This window comes from Bos mutus, chromosome 8 (assembly GCF_027580195.1).
Source record: "Bos mutus isolate GX-2022 chromosome 8, NWIPB_WYAK_1.1, whole genome shotgun sequence".
Classification (NCBI taxonomy): Eukaryota; Metazoa; Chordata; class Mammalia; order Artiodactyla; family Bovidae; genus Bos; species Bos mutus.
The window spans coordinates 13,979,798-14,001,083 of record NC_091624.1 but is presented as its reverse complement, the minus strand read 5'-3'; the positions used below and the strand labels follow the sequence as shown (position 1 = coordinate 14,001,083).

Here is a 21,286-nt window from a genome sequence, read left to right as displayed (position 1 = left end):
AGCACCAAAAACAGAAAGACATACCAGTTGGGAGTAATAGGTGGAGACCGGGACGGTAGACTCTTGGTTTCTAAATGTTCCACCGATAAAGATCTCTGCATGGCTGGGTTCCACACCATCCCTCCAATCACCTTTTTGCAATACTGGTTATTTACAGACCTGAAAAACCAGACGCAGGTTCACTTTTTACACTGACATGTTCAACGAGATGGAAGTGATAGCCTAAACGAAACGAACAGTCTGCACACGCTCCCTGCCTGACGCAGGGCCAGTTAACACTTTGGTGACCCCGGCCAAGGTTCCCGGGAGTGGAGGCACCTGGGCCAGAGATTCCTTTCTGGGCCGGCTTTCCCTGACGTTATTTCTTTTCTTTGGGTGAAAAAATATTTTCTTGTCCTTACTACTGCAAGCAACAAAACTGCTTTCAGAACATAACCACACCTTACCAGATGAGAAGGAATTTCAGGATTAATGTTGGAACACCGTTCAAGGAACTTCAAGGAATTCTCACTTTTACTCACACTGGCATGAGTACAAACATTAACCATCCTTCCCGGGGTTCTCTGTCATTCGAGCTGGCAGCAGCTGTCACCGTAAATCACTCAGAACTCTTTAAGAGCAGACCTGAGAAAATATGCTTAGACAGCACAGTTTTGGGCTGTTTTCTTTGAATGTGCCACCCTAAAGGTTACTTTCAGTTTCATTTATACCTGGGTAATTTAAATCTCAGCTCTCTAGACCCCTCAGAGTATGAATTATTTGAGAGGATGGAGTTGGAAACTAGTTTCCGGAAAACTCAGTCTGGAGCTTCTAAATTTTAAATGATATTTTAATACCTTAAAACATTTGACACATTTCCTTGCAGCCTAAAGCCAGCAAGCCAACAAAAATCATGACAAAAAACCTCAAAAGAACATAGGTGACGTGAAGCACACCCTCTGGAATATCAATGTCCTGATTTTCAGTGAGAAATATGGCTGTCACCCTGATCAAAATCTCACAGCAGCATCACCAGGAGAATCTACACCAGAAACCCAGTTATCGTTGATTGAGAGCACAGCATCACAATAGTGGGAGCAAGCCCGATGAGTCAAAGGTTGAATGCAGCAGTTCCCCAAAGTATGCATCACAGGTTATTAATAGGTACTCTTTGGAAAAAGAAGTGTTCCATTGTCCTATAAGCCTGGAAAATACCAAACAAGTTTCTTTCATGTAGAAGCTTTCAGAGGCCCAACATGCGAATGTGTAATTGTATCTCTAGGGGTTGGGCAAATCATGTAACTTAAGCCTCAGTTTCTCCATCTGTGAAACAGAGATAATAAGGGATGAGATTTGCCAGTATGCTGAAGCTGGGATTGGTGGTCAAGAACTGCTGACCTATGGCCACCAAGTCACCCTCCATATCCCAAGTGACCCACAGCTGCAGATTAAAGGGGGGTGCGGGGGACAAGTTCTCTGACTCTTCCACCCAGAATGGCCTGTGACTGCTTTGACCAAGATTAACTGTGCCAGATCTAGGCCTAGCCTTTAAGATGACCAGCTGCTTCTGCCTTAGACTCTTGCAGTCCTGAGCCTCCGCGTAAGAAGGCCAACTATCCCGGGAGAGGCCCTGAGAACACACAGAGAGGATGGGGGTCCGGATGAGTATAGCCTTTTGATAGTTCTGTCAAGGCACCAGGTGTGGAGAGGTGGTCCTGGACCCTCAGCCTAGCCCAGCCCAGCCACCAGCCTCATCTCACCAAGAAACCCCAATCCACACACTGCATGCAGTAGAAGAACCATCCAGTCACGCACACCCTTCCTGAAAACATGACCCACAAGGTCTTGAGATATAACAGAATGATGACTGCTCTAAGCCACCAAAATAGGAGTGGTTTTATCTGTCACAATGGATAACCAAAAAAAAAAAAAAAAAACCTCCTCCGTGTTGGCCACACTTTATAGAAGAAGAAATTGAAGAAGCAAATTAAATTAAAACTGATGTAGATCAGATTTGAAGCCAGGTTTCTTAGTAACAGAGTCCAAGCTTTCAGTTGCTCTCAATGCCACTTCTCAGCTCGCCGAGAGGATTAAGTCCAACCAAAGTAAATGCTACATTCCAGCAAATTATATTCATAGAAATAGTTTCTGCAGGTATAAAAATACTGAATGGTTTTATAAGCCAAAACCTTGAAAAATATATTTGTTCTTGGTTCATCAGAAACAGAGAGAGAGCATTTAGCACCATAAATACTATCAATGATATCAACAGACATTTACCACTTATTCAATCTAGAATGCTACTGATTGCCAATATAGTAGGAAAGTCACTGAAATGGTCAAATGGTCTGATACAGTCCCACGTATCTGATAATGGCTCAGATAGGGGCACCATTTTTAGTAACAGCCACATCAAAATCCCATGGATGGAGGAGCCGGGTAGACTGTAGTCCACGGGGTCGCTAAGAGTCGGACACGACTCTGTAACTTTCAAGTAGACACCTGAGTGGCTTCACTTTCACTTTTCACTTTCATGCACTGGAGAAGGAAATGGCAACCCACTCCAGTGTTCTTGCCTGGAGAATCCCAGGGACGGGGGAGCCTGGTGGGCTGCCGTCTCTGGGGTCGCAGAGAGTCGGACACGACTGAAGCGACTTAGCAGCAGTGGCAGCAGCATCAAAGAAAAAAAAAATCACAAAAATAAATTTTCCAACCAAACAATTTAAATAATTTGACAGGCAATTTTTGCTACATCTTTTATTTAGAAGGCAGGATAAAAACATATACAAAAATATACACTGCATGGTTAGTTTAGACAATATACTATAAACTAAAAAATTTCAATTTATAGATTTATTTTACTGTATTAATCATTAGGTATTTTGAATATCATTCCTATGACTAACAGCATACATGGAACTGCCATATTTGAAAAAGAGTTAAACAACATATGTGTGAGGAGCAAAGTAAGCGCTCAGTAATCGTCAACTGCAATTACTGTTGTTACTACCATGTGACTGTTGTTTGTCGTGTATGTCAGTCAGCTGACTCTGGAAATCTTTACTTGTGCTCATTCTGCTGCTGCTGCTGCTGCTGCTGCTGCTGCTAAGTCGCTTCAGTCGTGTCCGACTCTGTGGGACCCCATAGACGGCAGCCCACCAGGCTCCCCCATCCCTGGGATTCTCCAGGCAAGAACACTGGAGTGGGTTGCCATTTCCTTCTCCAATGCATGAAAGTGAAAAGTGAAAGTGAAGCCGCTCAGTTGTGTCCGACTCTTTGCGACCTCATGGACTGCAGCCTTCCAGGCTCCTCCGTCCATGGGATTTTCCAGGCAAGAGTACTGGAGTGGGGTGCTGTTGCCTTCTCCGTGTGCTCATTCACTCATTCATTATCACAGAGCATCTTATGGAGTTAACGTTCAGTGGGAGAGGCTCTCTTAATGCCACCAAGATGACCATGAGTCACTGCCGTGTGCTTTCATTGGGGAGTCGTTGCAAATGTGGGTGTTTGGGAGCTCTGAGTAATACAGAGTTGAGGAGGCAGAAGCAAGCAACAGGAATAGAAGTACCTGAGTGTGTGTGGAAGGAGACATCGCTGCTTGTCCCTGCAGAGACTTTCATCTGAGGTTCTAATATCCACCAGCAGCTCTGGCCCCAGGACGTGGGGGCCTCCGGGGAAAGATCTCTTTCCCGGAGGATATCTGCTCCCCGGGGGTTACTAGGTCGGGTTTACATTTCAGGCTAGTGTGGAGACTGCCTCCAGAGAATACTCACTTTTTGGGGTTCCTGGAGCCCAGAGACCAGTATTGAGACAGAACATTCTTTTCCTGAGGTAGCAGCTTCTTTGCCTGGAAGAATGTATGGTGCTCGACACAGGACTTCCACAAGTTTTTGCAAGATCGGTAATTTAACATGTTGAAGGCCACTATATGCTCCCTGGATTCCGTCTGGGAGAAAAAGCACAGTAGAGATTTCAACTGCATAGCTGGAGAAGTAGGGTCTCGAACACTTTATGCCCACATGTGTGGTAATCCGGGAAGAAACAACAGACAGTGGAAAACTGGCTTCAAAATTCCTTAGGCCACAAAACAGGGTTCTAAGAATATTCAACAGCAGGAGTTGTTAACCATCTTTATGAACGTGGTAAAAAAAAAAAAAAAAAAAGATGACCAGCGTCAAACTCTCTATCACACTCTGTGGTCTTTTATGAATGCTTTCGTTTCACATCTGTCTACCTTTCTAGGTTGGATATATTTGGAACAATCGAATAAAGGCTGCCTGATACAATCCTTTTTAAAATTTAGCTCTGGGAAAAAAAATCTCTCCCCTGAAGAAATAACCTTTCACCTGTCAAATGACAGGACTCATAACGCTTTGGATCTCTCTATTCGCTTTCCACAAAGCGAGTTAAATCTAGTGCTCACTCAAAATCATCATTTTGATCATTTGCTCAATTTCCCTCCTACTTGAATTCAGGCTTTCTGTTCTCATGTTAAATTACCATCGTGAGCATTTTTCTGGTACCCTGCATCTTGCATATGCAGCTCAGGACTGCACAGATTCTAGTCCTTAGTAGACTCAGATTCTAGTCCTTATTTGCTCTGAGCTTTAGTGTTCTCATTCCTAAGAGTTCACTGTGGTGTGGAGCCATTTTAAGCACACACTGTCTTTGGAAAATTGGGAAGTGGCGTAGTGACGGTAAGTGAGAAATATGCAGCCTAACAAACAAGACAGAGGGTGGCATCATGGTAAGAGCTGGCAGCTCAGATTCATAAAGACTGGCTAAAATTCCAGCTCTTCCACCTTGCTAGTTGTGGATTCCCTCACCTCTAAGTCACTCTTCTCCAAGTGGAAAAGCAGGCTGAATTATGTGGAGGGCTGTGGATTCCTCCTATGAGACATACACCCAAGGCCACCATGCATTTTAAACACATCAAGGGCAGAAACTGACCTTGCTGACTTGCACTGCTATCTCTGCGGTGGGCTTGGCCAGGGGCTTTGACCAATGGCACCTCTACCTAAATCAGATGATTCCCTGAGAAGTGGGCATTGCTGTGTTCCAGCAAACAACGTAACTCCGACTAGGGGAGGTTAAGTAACCCGCTCAGCTGGGCAAGTGGAAGAGCTAGGGCCTGAACCCCACATCTCTGGCTCCAAAGCAAGCGACTTCCCCAGCCAGATAAGCAGAGTGAATTACACAGAGAACCACGGGGCCCTCTGGATCCCAATGCCTACTTTCTTTCCACTGCTTGCTGAGCTCTCTCTCCCCTGTTACATGTACGACAAACGCCTTCACCTACCGAAGGGCTAAGAGCTGAAGTGGCTGACAGCAAAAGAACCAAAGCAAGCAGAGGTTTAACTCACCTGTTTTTGTCTCTGATGTATAAAGAATTTTTTCCTTTTGAAAGAAATTTTTAGAATGTTCACCCTGCCAAAAAAAAATAAAACATGACACAAAAAAAGCACATCAGGGAGCAGCCGGGTTGCAGCTGACGCCTCATGGTGATGGCCAGGGGCTCTCGGCTTCCTAGACTTCGCTCCAGCGTAGAAAGGATGGCGGCCCCATGGCCCCGGCCAAACACCAAGTAGCTGACCGAAGCTGAGCGTCACATCGCGGCCACTGGATTATGATGTAGCTCTGAAATAACAAGGACCGTGGGCAAGGCGCTCCCTTTGCTGTCAGCTGTTCTGTGACGCTGCAGCTTTACGGGAGCTGGTGTGTACCTGGGCAAGACAGCTGAGGGCAGTGTGGAGCAGTGGGAGGAGCACAGACAGACCTAGATCCACGGCCCAGCTGCTTTGCAACTTAAAAGCCACTTAACAGCCATGGGTCAACTAGCCTCTTGTCTGCAGAGTAACACAATTAGAGCCACCACGAACTGAGCCTTTTTTATGCACCACGTCCTCTACTTCAAGCTTTATGGCAGACCCTCTACTAAGCCTTGCAATAGTCCAAATCGTTATAACCAATTTTCAGATGAGGAAAATAAGGCTGGGAGATATCCCGTAAGCGCTCAAGATCATTCATCCAGAGATGCCTGAAGCCAGGATGGGAGCATGTACTCTTAATTCCTCCAGCAGAGAGCCTCTGGAACAATGGGGACAGCACGATCTTTCTCAGATTTGTGATGTTTCGAGTCTTTTGGGTCTCCTCAGGTTTTAGACCAGAATTGGGCACAAAGCTTCAATTAATAACTCAGGAACTGCACAGAGAATACAACTCCTGCTCAGAGGAAGTTCTCTGGATTCTGGCTCATGTGCCGCCCAGGAAGGATTCCTTAACACCAAAACCTGCCTTGTGCTGTTTTTATCCATGTTTCACAGGGTATACCAAACCATAGGGTGACCAAGGGGGAAGGGGATCTCCAGTAATAACCAGAAGAATTTTCCCAAGTACAGAATCTGGATGAATTGTAGAGGTAAGAGGTAAAAACTTGGGAGAAAGTCTCTGTCCCTTCTTTAGAAGTAAAAGTTTAAAATTAGAGGTACCATTACTTTTGTTCAGCATATTTTTAAAGCATGATTCAGAGAATAATTAGAACTGGTTTGCACTTACCAAGGATAGAAACTTGTGCAAATATATTTTCGGTACACAGCAATGCCCGCAGAAGCAATTCCAATCATTAGATCTAAATTGTGCAGATCCTGTAAAATAGGAAGACCTCAGATTCACAGTGTTACTGTCATGCTTTGGCCTCTGGTAACTCAAGCACCCACGCTTTTATAAATAGCACTAAGTATAAGCTCCAAAAGGAAAATTACAGAAAACAGGCAAAAATCTCCTCTTAACAGATAAACTTAAGATCTAAGTACTTAGCACCAAATTCTCCTAAAGTGAAAATATATTGCCTGACAGCAATACCTGGGTCCTGCCAGTTTACAAAGTTATTAGGCAAGCTTACTCATTCCACAGAATCAGAGAAATGAACATCTGCCTTTATACTTTCAATAATTAGTATCAGACACCGTATTAAAAACAGAAAAGCCTCGTCCCCCACACTGCTTTAAACAAATCTCAACTCCCATCACTGCAAAGGCTTTAGCTGAAGTGAAGCACTGCTGATTCTAAACCCAATGAAGAAATAAAATATGGCTTTTAGATCCAATACATTCAACATTTTTAAGAGCCTATGTGCTAGGCATTGTTGTAGACAATTAAGATGACAAAGATACAGTGACAAAAGCTGTTTTAAATCTGTTAAAAAACAAGTAACGAAAATTTTAAAATAAAACAGTTCCAGCACGGGGAATTCCCTGGCAGTCCAGTGGTTAAGACTCAGCTTCCACTGCTGGGAACCTGGGTCTGATCCCTGGTTGGGGAACTGAGATCGTGCATGCTGTGCAGCATGGCCAAGGAACACAACGAACCAAAGGAAAACAGTTCCTCCCCCTGAATCATCAATATTCTCTTTACCCACTCGGATACTCATAATTTTATTTTTGATGTGGACCATTTTTTTAAGTGTTTATTGAATGTGCTAAAATATTGCTTCTGTTTTTAAGGTTTGGTTCTTTGGCCCCAAGGAGTGTGAGATCGTAGCTTCCCGACCAGGGATTGAGCCTGTATCCCCTACACTGGAAGGTGAATAACTGGGCCCCTGGACCACCAGGGAAGTCCCTCTTCATTTTTAAGAAGGAGCAGAGTTACCAGTGAGTGTGAACCTTAGGTCTGTCACTTACTAGCTATGTTGGTTTGGGCTACTGAGCCTCAATTTTTCCTTTTGTGCAATAAAGATTATCGAATCCACCTCTAAGAGTTTTATCGGGTTGAACTTAGAGAATGTAAGAACGTAGAACAGGGCCTGGCATGCGCTAGGTATAATAAACATTCATCTCCTTAGCCTCTCAAGGGACAGTGGGATGAACCGCTTATGAACGGTGACGTGCGTGTGGGGAGCTGGAGAAACTGCTCAAAGCAAATGCTGCTGACACATGGGGCATCCAGAGAGTAACTACGACTGGGCCCCCAGCTGAAATCACACGCAGAAAGCAACACCAAACTGCAAGCTGAAAACCACGGTGGCATCGAAACATGATACTTGGAATCGGAATACACGGAAATATGAGGCAGGTGGGAGAGGAAATTAGCAAACAAAATAAAAATCGAGTGCAGAATAAAGCAATAAATGAATGCTTTGGATGCGCCAGTGACATGGGTCTCAAATCTCCTGGTTGGATGGTGCTCCCATCTGCACCACACCCACAGCAGAGAGGACAGGTACTGTTGTCTAAATTCAGGCCCATCTCCACCTCCCAGCTCGTGGAGCAGGACTGTGTGACTAGTCCTGGCTAATGAGCTATGATCAGAAGTGATGCATCTGGAACAATGGCTACTATGGACTAGGTATTCAGTTACTATTTGTTTTCTTTGGATATGATGTAGTCCAATTACAGGTAGAAAATGTAAAGTTGCCAATTAGACTGAAAGACGAACTCCGTGGGTCAGTAGATGCCCAATAAGCTACTGGAAAAGAGGGGAGAAATAACTCCAGAAAGAATGAAGAGGTGGAGCCAAAGCAAAAATAACGTCCAGTTGTGGATGTGACTGGTGATGCAAATAAAGTTCAATGCAGTAAAGAGCAATATTGCAAAGGAATCTGACATACCAGGTCCATGAATCAAGGCAAATGGGAAGTGGTCAAACAGGACATGACAAGTGTGAATGTCAACATTCTAGGAATCGGCGAACTAAGATGGACTGGAATGGGTGAATTGAACTCAGATGACCATTATATCTACTACTGCGGGCAGGAATCCCTTCGAAGAAATGGAGTAGCCCTCATAGTCATCAAAAGAGTCAAAATGCAGTACTTTTGGGCAATCTCAAAAATGACAGAATGATATCTGTTTGTTTCCAAGGCAAACCATTCATTATCACAGTAATCCAAGTCTATGCCCCAACCAGTAATGCTGAACAAGCTGAAGTTGAATGGTTCTATGAAGACCTACAAGACCTTTTAGAACTAACACCCAAAAAATACGTCCTTTCCATTCATTACAGGGGACTGGAATGCAAAAGTAGGAAGTCAAGAGATACCTGGAGTAACAGGCAAATTTGGCCTTGGAGTACAGAATGAAGCAGGGCAAAGGCTAATAGAGTTTTGCTAAGAGAACGCACTGGTCACAGCAAACACCCTCTTCCAACAACACAAGAGAAGACTCTACACATGGACATCACCGGATCGTAAATATCGAAATCAGATTGATTATATTCTTTGCAGCTGAAGATGGAGAAGCTCTATACAGTTAGCAAAAACAAGACCAGGAGCTGACTGTGGCTCAGATCATGAACTCCTTATTGCCAAATTCAGACTTAAATTGAAGAAAGTAGAGAAAACCACTAGACCATTCAGGTATGACCTAAATCAAATCCCTTACAACTATACAGTGGAAGTGAGCAACAGATTCAAGGGATTAGATCTGATAGTCAGAATGCCTGAAGAACTGTAGAGGAGGTTTGTGACATTGTACAGGAGGCAGGGATCAAGACCATTCCCCCAAAAAAGAAATGCAAAAAGGCAAAATCATTGTCTGAGGAGGCCTTACAAATAGCTGAGAAGAGAAGCTAAAGGCAAAGGAGAAAAGGAAAGATATACCCATTTGCATGCAGAGTTCCAAAGAACAGCAAGGAGAGATAAGAAAATCTTCCTCAGTGATCAATGCAAAGAAACAGAGAAAAAAATAGAATGGGAAAGACCAGAGATCTCTTCAAGAGAATTAGAGATACCAAGGGAACATTTCATCCAAAGATGGGTACAATTAAGAACAGAAATGGTATGAACCTAACAGAAACAGAAGATATTAAGAAGAGGTGGCAAGAATACACAGAAGAACAATACAAAAAATACCTTTATGACCCAGATAACCACGATGGTGTGATCACTCACCTAGAGCCAGACATCCTGGAATGCCAAGTCAAGCAGGCCTTAGGAAGCATCACTATGAACAAAGTTAGTTGAGGTGATGGAATTCCAGTTGAGCTATTTCAAATCCTAAAAGATGATGCTGTTAAAATGCTGCACTCAATAATGCCAGCAAATTTGGAAAACTCAGCAGTAGCCATATGACTGGAAAAGGTCAGTTTTCATTCCAATCCCAAAGAATGCTCAAACTACTGAATGACTGCACTCATCTCACACGCTAGTAAAGTAATGCTCAAAATTCTCCAAGCCAGGCTTCAATAGTATGTGAACCACGAACTTCCAGATGTTCAAACTGGGTTTAGAAAAGGCAGAGGAATCAGAGATCAAATTGCCAACACCTGCTGGATCATAGTAAAAGCAAGAGAGCTCCAGAAAAACATCTACTTCTGCTTTATTGATTATGCCAAAGCCTTTGACTGTGTAGATCATGACAAATGGAAAATTCTGAAAGAGATGGGAATAGCAGACTACCTTACCTGTCTCCTGAGAAATCTGTATGCAGGTCAAGAACCAACAGTTAAAACTGGACATGGAACAACAGACTGGCTCCAAATTGGGAAAGGAGCATGTCAAGGCTGTATACTGTCACCCTGCTTATTTAACTTATTATATGCAGAGTACATCATGCAAAATGCCAGGTGGGATGAAGCACAAACTGGAATCAAGACTGCCGAGAAATATCAATAACCTCAGATATGCAGATGACACCACACTTATGGCAGAAAGTGAAGAAGAATTAAAGAGCCTTTTGATGAAAGTGAAAGAGGAGAGTGAAAAATCTGGCTTAAAATTCAACATTCAAAAATCTAAGATCATGGCATCTGGTCCCATCACTCCATGGCAAATAGATGGGGAAACAGTGGAAACAGTGACAGACTATTTTCTTGGGCTCCCAAATCACTGCAGATGGTGACTGCAGCCAAGAAATTAAAAGACACTTGCTCCTTGGAAGAAAAACTATGACCAACCTAGACAGCATGTTAAAAAGCAGAGACATTACTTTGCCAACAAAGGTCCATCTAGTCAAGGCTATGGTTTTTTCAGTGGTCATGTATGGATATGAGAGTTGGACTATAAAGAAAGCTGAGTGCCAAAGAATTGATGCTTTTGAACTGTGGTATTGGAGAAGACTCTTGAGAGTCCCTTGGACTGCAAGGAGATCCAACCAGTCCATCCCAAAGGAGATCAGTCCAAAACATTCATTGCAAGGACTGATGCTGAAGCTGAAACTCCAATACTTTCGCCACCTGATGCAAAGAACTGATTCATTTGAAAAGATCTGATGCTGGGAAAGATTGAGGTCAGGAGGAGAAGGGGATGACAGAGGATGAGATGGTTGGATGGCATCACGGACTCAATGGACATGGGTTTGAGTAAACTCCAGGAGTTGGTGACGGACAGGGAGGCCTGGTGTGCTGCACTCCATGCAGTCACAAAGAGTCAGACACGACTGAACTGAACTGATCATCATAATAAAAATTATCATATTTGAGTACATAATAGGCTGTAACTTGAACAGCACTAAGATTAAACAGTAGAAACCTTGGCTCATTAAAGAGCCACTTGGAAAATGGAAATCTATACATTTTTCACCTCTTTAACCATGAGATGGTCTTATAAAAATTACTTGTTTCTAGCCCACATCACCCTCCAAGAGTAAAAAGTCTTCACGTACAAAGGAAAAGATGAAAAAAACAAGTGGATAGTGGATAAATAACCAGCAAAACTTAATATTATTTTATAAACTTTTCAGATACCTTAAAAAAAAGATCTTTTTAATTTGAAACTGGAAAAGTTTCAAAGCAGCTTTCAGATGTTCAGAAATTAAAATTGAAAAAAGTTTTGAATTACAACATGCCAAAGGTACCTACCCTACCACTGTGCAGCTCCACTCCATAGAAGTCGAGAGTCCGAGCTATGTTGATAAAGCAAGATTCTGCTTCCGATTGCTTTAGCCCACTACAGAGGCAGAGGGAATACACAGTGTTTATCCAACAAACTGAACATTAACCCCAAATTTTAAAGCTAATAAAAATCTAAAAAAATTGGTATCATTACTATAAGGTGATTAAATGCCTTACACTGTTAATCTTAAACAACTAAACCCCCAAAGCTACTAAACCAAGTTTTTTTTTTCTTGTCCACTGAATATGACTTCATTTAGCCCTCATGTTCCTATATTAAATAACACCTCTCATTTAGTGGGTTCTCAACATCCAGAGACAAAGACTGTCACCTTCTGCAATCCCCACCCCACTTTTTCCAAGTTGCTAAACGAGCACATGCTCTTTAGGTCTTTTGGCCTTTATCTATCCTTTTAGCAGCAGCCTCAAACTTCCAAACGTCACTGTACTATTTTAGGATGCTGGCTCCTGCATGGGCAGCGATTCTGGGAGAGGATTGGCAGTGCCTCTTTGAAGGGACACTGGTTGCTTAGGCCTTTGTTTTTTAAGGCCTTCCTGAGAATGTGAGGCCCCCTGAAACCTGGCCTTCTGGGTCAGAGTGGCCCTTATTTGACCCGGACTGAATGGAGCCACCGCAGCTTGAAGAGAAAGGAGGCAAGGGAAGAGGAGGCCAGAGTAGGGTGACTTTGCTGGAATGGAGGCTTGGCCCGAGGCAGCTACAGACGGCTGGTGCTCCCCTCTGGAAGGAAGGCAGATTCACCAACTGAACCAGGGCTGGGATTTACCCAGCCTGACAGCACATGGGTCCACCTGCCTGTCTGTCTATTCAACACCACTTAAGGGAACGGCCCATTTCATTAAATGTAGGAAACCATTCAAAAGTTTGTTTGGTAGAGTCAACGTGTGGGGCAGCCAAATTTACAATGGGCATCTCCTTCAGGAATTAATAGATTTCAATGACATCCTGAAAGAGAACACAGCAAGTCATCCAGAATTCGCATAGGATTTCCTACTTTACAGAAATGGTAGTTATGCCAAATATATCTGTCACCATAAGAGCTCAAGGTTCACAAACCTCCCACCTCTTGAAAGAGTGTTCACGAGCAAAAGCCAGAGAAGACGACATCAAACCCAAGGGGATGCGAGGTCTGACAGCACCGACCTGAGTACTCAAAGTAGGTCACCCGCCCCTCCTCACCTGTGCTGCTCATGTAGCGACTCCACCTTCGCTAAGAAGTCCTCGTTCTGATCCGGTATGAACTGACTATCAGAGAGATAGCCCGGAAGATGAACGGAAGAATCGTAGTCTCCAAAATGAGCTATCAAGACAGAATGAGGGGAAGAGCACCTTTTCAGTGTGGTCTGTATTTATAAGCACCTACAACATCACAAGAAAAAAAATTCATCGGAAATACTCTCTGCTATTAATATCAATGTCTCCCATCCCAGAAGGAAAGGAGATGAGCGAGGTGGTTGCTTAAGTGAATTTCATCCCCAATTTGCAAAGTCAGATGCAAGGGTATTTCCTTTACGTTCACGTGGTCTGGCTCACCCTCGACTGCCATCACACAGAAGGACTGCTCTTTGAGACCTGGGCTGTGATGAAGGGATCTGTGTTCTCCTTTCACTGTGCCTTGAGGGCTGGGAGTGGCTCACATTCATCTCTTGAGCCTTGCACCGAGGCATGGCACACAGTAGGTACTTGGGTGCTTGGAACTGACCTGCACAGAGGCTACTGCGAAGTTCAGCTTTGCAAGAGGAAAAGGGCTGACTTGGTCATGGGTGGACCACAGGCCAGGAAGGCCAGCTAAATGTGGCTAAGCTGTGGCCAGGAGTGTCAGGGCTGTACTATGTAAGCACAAGTGTGGCCTACAGGTGAGTCTTTTCATGGTGAAGTATATGACAGTGCATTTACAGGAAGTAATTTAGATGCCCTTAGGCAGGGTCCCCAATGAAGAAAGCTTGAGGAAGCCTTAGAATCAGCTCATCCGAATTCTGAGTCTTGAAGGAAAAGAAATCTGAGGTCCAGAGACAAAAGAGGACCTAGCCCCATCACAGAGCCATTTTGCAGCAGTCAAGGCCAGAACCCAGCTAGAGTTCCCACCATTCCACCAGCCTGCCTGCCAGGCCTATGAGCTGCTGCTGGCCATTTGCAGATGACAGTGGTCATGTCCCCAGAGGGAAGCCAAACACTGCAAATGGCTTTCCTGAGGTCAAACAACTCAAGGCAGAGTCCTATTAAATTGAATGCTGCATGTTACATCAGCTCATGAAGATCTTAGAGCTTGACTTGGTCATCCATCATGTTAACGAATAGTCCTAACCCCTGTGCCTTTCTGCAAACACAAAGCAAGTTTCTCTTTAGTCAGGTCACTGACAAATATCTGTACTTAATATAAAACCAAAGAACTCCCTCTAGGGGGTTCTGTGAGAGTCAAAGGCCATTATATAAAAATACGTATTTTCAACACCTTCATTCTTTGACCCTCACAGACCCTTGAAATCTTAGTTGGCTACTCTGCAATGCCCTGTGCTAACCACTAGGGGGAAACAAAGTTAAACCAGTCTTTGGAAACCGTCTGCAAAGCACAGGGCAGTTTCCACAGTGAATTTAATGACCAATGACATCACCTCACTAGACGCTCTTGATAACCTAGTGACAGGCATTGCTTTTATCCCCATTAAACAGACAAAGGAACTGAGACTCAAGGAAGGAACCTGCCCACTGCTGCCCAGGCTGGTAACTTGGAGCCTAGATGCTGACCACAGTCCATCCTCTTTATCTACTTACTGTACCACATGCCCGAAACTCCAGAGCAACACACTTTTCTATTTGTGGGGAAGCAACACATGAGAAAGCTAACTACAGCAAAAAGAAAAGGAAATAAGCGCTTATGTGGGAAATACCTTGTCTGTTAAGTCCCATGCATTCTTCTGGCTGATATTTTGTATTCTGCGGGACAGAAGGTGTCTCAGGTACTCAAATGTATGGCGTGTCAAGCTTTCCTGTTGGGAAAGCCCTTGACTTGCTATTCATCATAGTCCGACTTGATCTTGGAGGCTCTTCTTAGGGGCCGTCACAAGGAAGCTTTCCCACACTACGTCCCCCTGTTCCTTCTATTCCCCCCGCCAAGGAGGACAGAGCGAGCGCCTCCCCCGTGTGCATCCTCACTGCCAGCATCAGCTGCTCCATCTCTGTCTCCCACCGGCTGCAGACCCCTTGCAGAGAGCAGTCATGCTCTCTCTGTGCAACTCGGGGATAGTGCAGAACCACACATGGCAGAGGCTCAGAGACCATTATAGAACAGATATGTGATTTTCAAAAACTTCATTCTCTGACCCTCACAGATTCTTGGCAGGCCCCCAGCAATTTTTCACCATCAAGTCCTTTCAGATTCTTTATCCACAGATCACTTTACTTTTTATCTGGTCAGAACATGTGCTTTTGGTTGGCATCGCTGACCACTGGTAGGCTTGTTTTCATGTCAGATGTCTCTCTGGGACAATCTGGCAAAGTGTATCAGATAAAATTTAGGCTTGCTCTTTGATCAAGCAATTTCATATCCAAGAATTAACCTTACAGAAATATATGCACAGAAGTGTAAGAAAATGTAGGTAGGTATATATACTTGAGGGTGGAGGAATAAGAAACCTCTACTTAAAACTGCTCTTCTGACAACTTATGATATTATTAGCATGACGGTCATGCTCAAATTTGCACTGCAGCTAGTTTAGACTTTTTAAGTGCTCATAACTTTCTTTAGTCCCTACTCTATTGGTTCTTTGTAGAGGAAAACCTGACTGCTGAAACTTAGGAATTTTATTTGGGATTCTAAATTTGGCCACTGGAAAAAGACCCTGATGCTGGCAAAGATGAAAGGCAGAAAGAGAAGGGGGTGACAAGAGTATGAGGCGGTTGGACAGCATCACCAATTCAATGGACGTGAGCGTGAGCAAACTCTAGGAGACAGTGAAGGGCAGAGGAGCTTGGCCTGCTGCAGTCCACGAGGTCGCAGTCAGACATGACTCAGCAACTAAACGACAACAACAAATAGCTTGTTTACAAGAGGCTGTTCCCTTTTAAGATTTTTTTTTGATGTGGGCTATTTTTTAAAGTCCTTATCGAAGCTGTTACAATACTGCTTCTGTTATGTTCTGGGTTTTTGGCCATGGGGCATGTGGGATCTTAGCTTCTCGACCAGGGATCAAACCCCCAACTTCTCCATGGGAAGGCAAAAGTCTTAACCAAAAGACTACCAGGGAAGTCCGCAATAGGCTGTTCCTTAGACAGTTTTCTGCTGGGCAGAAAAGAAAGTATAGTACAAGTTAAACATTGTAATATTTGCCATCAGCCAGGCACTGTTTTAAGAGTTTTACGTCTATTTCATTTTTGCTATGACCCTATGATTAGATACTGTTATCATCCCTATCCGACAGATAAAGCTGAGACCCAAAGAGGCTCAAAGTCAGGTAGGTGTAAGTGGAAGACCCGAGGCCCAGGTAGTGTGGCTTCAGCCTGTGCTTTCACTGACTCAGTTAACAGCGATGGTCCAACTCTAGAGTTTCTAGTTATCACCTTCCCAGGTGATACATGAACTGAATAGGCCTATTCCAAGTTGTCCTAATCACCATCATCACCTCCATCTTACAGGTGAGAAAACAGAGACTCAGCAAGGTAACACTACATTAGAAGCAGATGGAGGGCCAGGGTTAAATGGAGTTTGCATACAAAGCTAAGTCCTTCCTAGTGCTCCTGCCCTTCAAACTTGAAGCTCTAGCTGTGGGTACCAAATTTCACTCTGAGATATGGGAAAAAACCTCTCCTCAGCAGACCAGTCTGGCAGAGATGGAGCCCACTGGGTCTAGTGACCACTAAGAACACAGGTTGGCTGGTGTCATTTCCCACATGGACGGGACAAGGCCAGGTCTGTTTCAGCGGTACTGAAGGCAGAGGGGATCTTTCATCCACCCAGGCTCACCCCCGTGCCACCTCTTCCATGTCTCCCACTGGGGAGAAGGAGATGCAGGCTATGTGGGGAGATGACTGAATAAGAGGATTCTTCCTTCAGCTTAAACAGGCCTTGATGGAAAATTCCACCTGGACTTTCCATCCCACATGGCAGCCACTAACCACATGTGGCTAGCAAGCACTTGACATGTGGCTGGTGCAAACTGAGATGTGCTGGGACTGTAAAACCTGGAATGGTTTCAAAGACCTACTGTGAAAAAAAAAGGAAAATACCTTTACTGTTTTTACATGGAATACGTATTAAAATAATATTCTGAATCTACTGAGCTAAGTACATTAATATGATCCATTTTATTTTACTTTAATATGGCTACCAGAAAGCTTAAAACTACATGTGCAGTTCCCATTATATTTCTATTCTACTGTGCTGCTCCAGGCTTATCACCCATCACTCTACTGAAACTAAAAATAAAATTCCTAAGATCCCAGCAGTGTTTCTGAGCAGTACCCAGCAAGTGCTGGGAGTGACCTCCAGCAATTTCTGAACCTATCTGGGTCTTAGTTTCCACATCTATACGAAGTGACTGGTGGCAGCATTTGCCCCACTGGGATTTGTTACAGAGTCAAATCTGATTGTGACTGAAGCCTTTGGAAACTGACTGAAGCCACTGGAAAATGTAATGTGGGATAGGATTCTCCTGTCTTCTCGGCTCCCCTGGGAGAAAACCTCATTTTCCCCAACCAAACATCCCTGAACCACAGGACAGTGTAAGTGAGGAAGAAGACTGGGACCATCCGGACAGCCAGAGATGCTGCCCAACAGGATTCCTGGGGAAGGGAGGAAGCGACTCGGTCAAAGAGGAGAGGCCAGAGAGTTTCATAATATACTGGTCAGAGCAAGCTGTCCATCCACGAAACACTCGTTTGTGACTTACATTGTACTGCATAGGATGCTAGAACCACCGCTGAGTTAAGAGGGCAGGTTAACCTGTCAGGAGAAAAACACATTAGGAAAGTTACCAGAACCCACCACAGCCCGAAACAGCAATTGATCATGGGTAGCACGTGCCTTTTTCTTGGATTAATCATTTAAAAACATCACGAATGATAACAAAGAATTTCAGGATCCTCAAACAGTAAAGATAAATGTAACACACTGAAGAGTTTTTGAAATTAAGAGAGAATTTTCCCATGTTTAAAATCATTCATTATTAATACAAATACCATGAGGCTAAAGGTCTGATGTTGGCCAGGGTTTGGCTGGTCAAGAAAGGTCAGGCTCACATCACTAAGACGAAAAGAGTACTCTTAGGTCAATGGGCAGGCAGCCTTTGTCTCTTTCTGGTAAAGACATGAGACCTCTCCTAGGACTAACTGAATTCCTGAGTTCTGTTAACTCTCATTACCTGCTTTCCAAAAGGGTCACATCCTTTCAGAAGGGAAAAACAGAAACGTATTCTGAATTTTAAAACTCCTGTGAGTTTTCAATTGTTTGATTAGTTACTATGATTTAAGACTCCTAAATCTGTTCACCCTCCTGAAACTCCCCACCTAGAGGCAATGGTCAGCCGCACCTCAGTCTTCCTACGTCCATCAGAAATCCACAAACCCAAGCTGGACGTGTCTTCCTTCCTTCCTCCTGAGCTCAGTGCCCTCCCAAACACCGTCTGGGTCAAAAACTCTGTCTCTGTCTCTGTCATATTCCGAACCATCTGGTGGCTCCCTTCTCTCCATTCAACCTCGGATTTCAGTCTGCCTAGGAGCTCATTCAGCAGATCTGGGCCAGGGATCACTGCCAGGTAGAGCAACACATGAATGGCAGCAAGGGTGAGGGCTTGTAGGGTTGGGTGGGTGGGGGGGACACAGAGTTTAAAAGCATTCCGCCCAGCAACCCCGTGGGAAGTGGAGAAAACGTGCAGTTTCCATGGCAGCCCGTGAAGTTCCCAAGATATGAGTCACCCCCACCTCTCTGACTAATCTGGCTGGCTCACCAGGGTTCCCCTCCTGGCCTGCTGTGCTGTGCGCGGTCCTGAAGCAGAATATGAATATGGAGGTAGCCCTGAGGGGGCCACCATTTTTCAAGTAACCATGCGTTCCTGCTAGAACTTCTAAATGCAGATACATCTAGGGATACTTGCTATCTATTCAGTCATCTGGAGACTCAGCCCATGGGGAGAGCAAAGGTCAGCATTCACTCTCCCACCAAGATGGGCTTCAGTGAAGTCAAAGCTGGTGTCCTTGCTACAGGAAGAGCCTGTGAATGAGATTTGGGGAACAGCTTAGGAACAACCCTATGAGTAAGTCAGAAAGAACATTTCCAAAGGATGGCGTAAATTATAACAAACTAAAGAACACCGTGTTCTTCGACAGATTCCTCTCTTTCTCAGTAAGTTTCAGGGTCTCCATCTGTCAGACAAGATCGCCTATCTCAGCAGGAAAGAGAAGATGAACAAACCCTTCCGAGCCCAGGAGAAATGCTAACCAGCTCCACCGACTCTGTCAAGAGATCCACGGTTCCTAAGGGCCAGATGCCACCCTGACCCCACACCCCTCGCCCCCGAGATGGGGGCCTCCTGCAGGCCTCACAAGGTGCCGGGGGTCTAAGCCAGGACGTGGCCCTCAATAGGTTTCTCCCATTGAAAATGCAGATATCCAACTTCCAACACTTGGAGAGCCAGACTGGAAGCTCCTGAGCGTAGGGGTGGGGGGCCCAGCCCCATCTGACCACACAGTCAGTGCCTGTCTTGTAACAGATGCTCACAAAACGTGTGGGGAAAACACGGCGGTGTGCACACAAGAGAGACAACCGTGTCTGCTGCCACAGAGGGCAGCCTGGACCCAGGGCAGGGGTGACCATTTCAGCTGAGAGGTCCCCTGAAACACGAGGCTGCCGCAGGCAAGGGTGGGCACCGGGTTACAGGAGGGGTCCTCTCTCTCTCCCTGTGTTCTCTCATAAGCAGGGGGTCTCCAACTGGGACTGTGCGGGTAGGGCGGTGTCCTCACTGCCCAGTGAGATTTATTAAACTGGTAAGAACAGACACTACGCTTGATCTTAGCCAAGAGGCCGAGAAGTGATTTATCTCCTCGTGTCCTATTTATTGTGCTACAGAAGGGACTTGTTCCTCCCTCAAATGGGAGGATGAGCCAAATTACAGAACCGGTCTAGGGCCCCTAGGCCATCAAGTTCTGGCGATCCTTTCTTTGAGGGATCTCTTGCTTCTAACCGTCCCTCCTGCCCCACACTCCTTGCCCCCTATTCTCTGGCCTGGATGCCTTTTAACAGCTCTCTCAAGAGCTGCACCTTCCCTCCCACCTAGATGGAAGCTCCTCAGCCTCTTCCAGCCTTCCCTGTAGACGCTGCTCCTGCCAGATCCCTCCTGCTTAAACACCCGTGACAGCGCTGCTCTGCCTGCTGGATCCAGGACGCACACCTACGTGTGATAGGAAGAGCTCGCCCTCTCTCTTCTCTCTTAAGCCCCCCGCATGTGGTCTCCAACTAGGACTGTGGGGCATGGGGTGCTGTCCTCTCTGCCCCAGGAGATCTGACTCCTCACATCTCCACCAGCCCCCAAGCCCCAGCTCATCACAGCGGTCCACACTTCACAAAGCCCACACCGGCGGCGTCTTTTCCTAACACCTACGGCGGCTGTGCTCTCCACTCCGCATAGTGGTCCCAGCTGCTTCACGGGCTCCTGTCTCATTTCTCCAGTGAGACCACAAGCTCCCACGTGGTAGCCCAGAGGGGGCTTCCGAAGACCCTCCTCAGTAGAAGGAAAGAGGAAGTGGGAAGGACAGGAGCAAAACACGGCTGTTCCCACCCGTTCACCTGCTGCAGTGTCTCTGGTAAGTCAAGAAAAACTCTGAATGCTGGAGGTGGCGGCTCAGGGACCACTGACTTGGAGTCCCCCTCCCCTTCCTGAGCTGCTCAGATACTCTGCAGCCATGGAGACGGTCCTCATACGCAAGAACTGCTGAAGCATGGCTGAAGCTCCAGTCTTCCAGCAAAGCTTCCCAGAGAGAAAAAGAGTCACTTCTGGGTACTAAGGGGCTCGGAGGGGACCTAATTGGGCCTGATGTGCCTTCCTGGATGAAGCTCATTTCATGTTCAGGGTCTCTCCCTCCCTCTCTCTACAGTTTCTCAGGTCTTTACCAGAAAGATAACTGCCTTCTGTAATAAAACTGAAACAAACAAAATGAGGTTTATCGGTTCTCAGCTTCCTAAGTCCAGACCTAGCCAGAAACAGATGTCTCAAGCAGGATGCTGCTTTCAACATCCGATTGCTGTTTACATTTAATATTGTTACCAGAAATGCACACTCATTAGATTAAAACCAGGAATTTCAGTAGTCTAGGGCAACTGATGGAAAAAGAAGATGAAAAATTCTCATTACCTTCCTTCACAAATATCCATCTTCAGTTGTAAGAAATACAAATGCCTATGAAATAATTGATCTCATTAATTCATAATACACAAAGGAAAACATGCAAAAAAAAATGACAGATGAGTGAAGG

General features: G+C 45.1%; 1 protein-coding gene and 1 pseudogene across 5 annotated transcripts in view; both read right to left on the bottom strand.

The window, feature by feature from the left end:
• PTPN3 (protein tyrosine phosphatase non-receptor type 3) overlaps window positions 1-21,286 on the bottom strand; it is a 165,935-nt gene that overhangs the window by 44,414 nt on the left and 100,235 nt on the right. For all 5 annotated transcript variants that reach the window (XM_070375136.1, XM_070375135.1, XM_070375139.1 and 2 more), the window contains 8 exons: window positions 21,166-21,210; window positions 17,710-17,762; window positions 13,004-13,124; window positions 11,773-11,860; window positions 6,535-6,623; window positions 5,343-5,406; window positions 3,753-3,925; window positions 25-159 (listed from right to left, as the gene is read on the bottom strand). In XM_070375136.1, coding sequence (XP_070231237.1) covers window positions 25-159; window positions 3,753-3,925; window positions 5,343-5,406; window positions 6,535-6,623; window positions 11,773-11,860; window positions 13,004-13,124; window positions 17,710-17,762; window positions 21,166-21,210 — 768 coding nt within the window. The remainder of the gene's footprint in view (window positions 1-24; window positions 160-3,752; window positions 3,926-5,342; window positions 5,407-6,534; window positions 6,624-11,772; window positions 11,861-13,003; window positions 13,125-17,709; window positions 17,763-21,165; window positions 21,211-21,286) is intronic.
• On the bottom strand, window positions 19,733-19,850 carry LOC138989047 (U2 spliceosomal RNA; annotated as a pseudogene).